Genomic DNA, 3991 nt, shown 5'->3' on the forward strand with positions numbered 1-3991 from the left:
TTGTACTTTATTTGTATTTTACTCGAGTTTTACTACGAGTAGCTCGTGGCGCAAACCTACTGTTATGTCATGTTTCCAATGCAGCTGAAACTACTTATGTGAATGTAATGAATGTGAATGCACGTAAAATAGCTTGTATATATGATAAATATATCAAATTTTGTCAATTTCTCTTGTAGGAAATTTATTTTTAAGGATTGCATTCGACATTTGTCGCTTTAAATGAGTTGAGACCAATGGAAACAATGGGAACCTTTTGCATAAGAGGTAATTAGTTTTGAAAATATGGTCTTAAATATTCTCTTGCAAATCAAATACAGAATCCCCATATCAATTTTTTTGGCTTAAAAAAAATTTTGTTAGCAAATTAACATTTCGTGTTATGTTAAACTTTATATAGACCGTGTACGAGTTTGAGTAAATTGAGGTAAATAGAAAATTATGTCGGTATGGCAGCGAATGTTTTTATTTACCAGAATTTAGAGTAGAGTATATTAGACAAAAATTAGGTAAATTAGGTGTTACCATTGTAAAAATTTTATAAGATGTTTTATAAGTAAATAAATGAATTTGAAAACTTTTAACCAAATATAATAAATAACTGCAATAATTAAATAAATATATAAATATTTACATAAATGCAGTGCGAAAAATCCCTAGGATAAAGTAATTTTAATTTACTTTACCTCAATTTACTTGAACTCGCACACGGCAATAACGTTTTCACTTTTAGGTCGTGTGCGAGTTAGGCTAAGTTGATGCTAAATCAAATGGGAGATTTTTTAGGATTTTTTGCACAGCACACATTTAGCCATTTATCAACACGTATTGACACATCACTACATTATCTGCTCATCTTAGAATTTCCCTCATTTAGAACGCAACTTAGCCTAACTCGCACACGACCTTAATATTGAAATATATTTTAATAAATGTTTAAGATTTTTTACTTATTAAACTTACTATTATTCCGTAATTATAATGTGTTTAAAAATGTTTAATAAAAATTTTTATTTTCTGTGACCGATAGCTTCTGCAAATTGAAAGCTGTCAGAATATGGGTGTTTAGGTCATTGCAACTGTGAATAGCAAAATTGAAAATTGAAAATAAAGGAGAACAAGTTCAATCAGCACAAATCGCGATACATTCTGATACGTGCTGGTAGTTTTTATGTTTATATTTTATTTTTATCCGTCAAAGAAAGTCAAAATGCATTAAATCATTTGGCATTAATGAGTTAATTTAAGCGTGGAGCAGTGTAAATCTTTTGACAACAATGAAAATTAATGAGAAAAATTTGTGCGTCTTTGCCACAAGTCCTCCGTATGACTGCGAAGGTTTTCTTAGTAAGCGAGGTGAGGTCAACAAGGCATTTCAACGACGTTATTTTGTGCTGAAAGGAAATTTGTTATTCTATTTTGAGCGTAAAGGAGATAAGGAGCCCCTGGGACTAATTATAGTTGAAGGTTGTACAATTGGTAAGAGTATTCAATAAAATGACATATGAATTCGATTAGTATAATGAAGTGTTTGATTTTCCTTTTATTTGGCACAACTAGAATTATCGGAAGAAAGTGATCAGTATTGTTTTGAAATAGCTTTTAATGGTAATCGCACTTATATACTATGTGCGGAATCACAGGAAAGTATGGAAACCTGGATGAAATCACTTACGTGTGCAGGGTATGAGTATAAAAAGTTGATGGTAGCAGAACTACAAAGACAACTGGAGGAGATTGAGGGTTCACGTAATAGTAAGTTGAATCGTTTTGTATATATGTAATTGGTTATAGTTGTCTCTATTGCATATTATTGTTGTTGCTGTCAATGTTTGTGTATGTAGAAATGCTTGGCGAAACTATAAATACAATTGTATCTGCACCTAAACCGCCGCCACGCCGACAAAATCCTTTCAATCGACCAGCACCACCACCACCACCACCTGCCTCAAATGGTCATATTGCTAATAACACTGCCAACACACCGTTTATAAACGGTCATTTTGGCGCAACGTCACAGCGTTCCAGCAATTACACTCATTTACAAGCAGGTAAGCTGTAATGCCATCTTTATGTTATTCAACATTTATCATTTGCTGCGATTCTGTTTAATTATTTTAATTATTTTTTGTATGCATTATTGTTTGTGTTTGTTATCTTTGATTGTTGACAAAATATGTTTATTCAATTGTACACATTTAGATAAAATTTTCTAATGAAAATATGTTTACCAGTACTGTTGTAATTTCAATGGAAAAGTCATTTCTTGGTAATATTCCACAGCTGATATAAATTCAATTAAGTGCTGACAATTTCATTTATATATTTCTTTAAATATGTATATTGATATAGATGTGTGGACTTGTGTGTATTTATGAGTAATAGCATTACGTATCTCAAAATTAATACTGACCAAAAAGCGTTCATACTAAGATTTGACCTTTAGTAGCAATGTGCTTCCATATCATTTGTTTATTTATTCTTATTAGAAGTTGTATTTGCAATTGAGTATTTTTTTATGTTGTGAATCTTTGGTTCACATGTATATGTAAAAATTTGTATTGCTAATAAATACAAACAATTTCTTAAAATACTCATGCACACTCATTGCATTCCTTAGTTTCATTTTGGTTATGCCATCATTTCGCTTTTTCATTTTTTTCAAATATTATGTTTACTATTCAATTTTATGTTGAAGTTATTCACTGTGTATTGTATTCATATTCATATTCCTACCTCTGTTATTGCTCTTATGTTATGTTGTAAATATAATTTTTTAATTATTCAGCGAATAAATATAACATGCAAAGAATCAGTTTCATAAATATATTTTTTAAAAGCAAACTAAGTACATTTATTTATTTTTCAAACTGTATTTTACCCTACTTTTACTTTTTCTCCCTACTTTTTCCAATCCATAACTTCCTACAGAGCGCAGTAGCACTATTTTGTAGTTTCAACGCTTTTTGCATAGCTTCGCTCATAAATTTTTCTAGTAAGCGTTGTAATGAATGTCTCACCACTCGAGTAGACAATCTTTCTTATTTTCTGATTCCGCTCATTATACCTTGAACAATCCAAGTTTGTTACTTGGATTTACTTGGAGAATTATTGTAAATTATTTTTATAAACCGGGTATCAACGTTACGTTTCTGAAGAACGGATATGTTGATTATGTGGTTAGTAGTCCATATATTGCTTAACGTTCATTAATGTACCAATAATTCGAATACTTAATGGCTTATTTCTCAAGTAGGCGATTTTCTTCATTTTCTGACTTACTATGCTCCTAACTATCCATGTTTCTTACTATTCTCGTTACTCGAATGAAATAATGTAGATTATTCTTATAAGCCGGGTTTTTACGTTTGATTTCTCCAAGAACAGAGATTTTGGTTCTGGAAGGAGTCCATATAATTCTTAACGCTTTTTAATATATCCATAATTCAAATACTTGGATCTTCTGTTTATCCAATATTTTTTTTTATATTTTTTTTTATTTACTGTTGTGTATTTAATATTTTAATGTTTTAAAATTAAAAATGTTTTTAATTGAGCATGTTTTGTAAGTTTCTATTTATTTTTTCACCGCAATATTATTATATTTAGTTTTTAAAAAATTATAGTAATTTAATGATTCATGCGATATATGCTGCGTAGTTCGTTAGAACATCTATTGGAGGGAAGACAGATCTTACCTTATCTTATTTATGTTATTGGAAATTCGGTTTGGTTCAGTTTTTTAGCAGATTGACACTACGATAGAAGTAGTGTGTGGCGGTACTAACTAACTAACTATTCATTAAATTTGTTAGTTCTCACCAAAACCAAAGTTATTCCATCATTTATTTTGCTACTGTTATTGCTGATATACGTAACCCATACTGTCCACAGGTTTTTAACGTGATTATCCGCCATTAACGCCACGGTGCCCTTAACACATGTATTATTATAATACGACGATAAACATCCTCATTGAAATTCCGAAGAA

At 30.3% G+C, this 3991-nt stretch overlaps 1 protein-coding gene across 1 annotated transcript; it reads left to right on the top strand.

Annotated features, from left to right (window-relative positions):
• The first annotated feature begins 1035 nt into the window (after positions 1–1035).
• Positions 1036–2062, top strand: LOC119666432 (sesquipedalian-1-like). Its single transcript, XM_038075710.1, has 3 exons — positions 1036–1479; positions 1561–1755; positions 1845–2062. Exons 1-3 carry the CDS (start codon positions 1278–1280, stop codon positions 2060–2062), a joined length of 615 nt encoding a protein of 204 aa, XP_037931638.1. The 5' UTR covers positions 1036–1277.
• The last annotated feature ends 1929 nt before the right edge of the window (positions 2063–3991 follow it).

This window comes from Teleopsis dalmanni, chromosome 1, assembly GCF_002237135.1.
Source record: "Teleopsis dalmanni isolate 2A chromosome 1, ASM223713v2, whole genome shotgun sequence".
In the NCBI taxonomy this organism is placed as follows: Eukaryota; Metazoa; Arthropoda; class Insecta; order Diptera; family Diopsidae; genus Teleopsis; species Teleopsis dalmanni.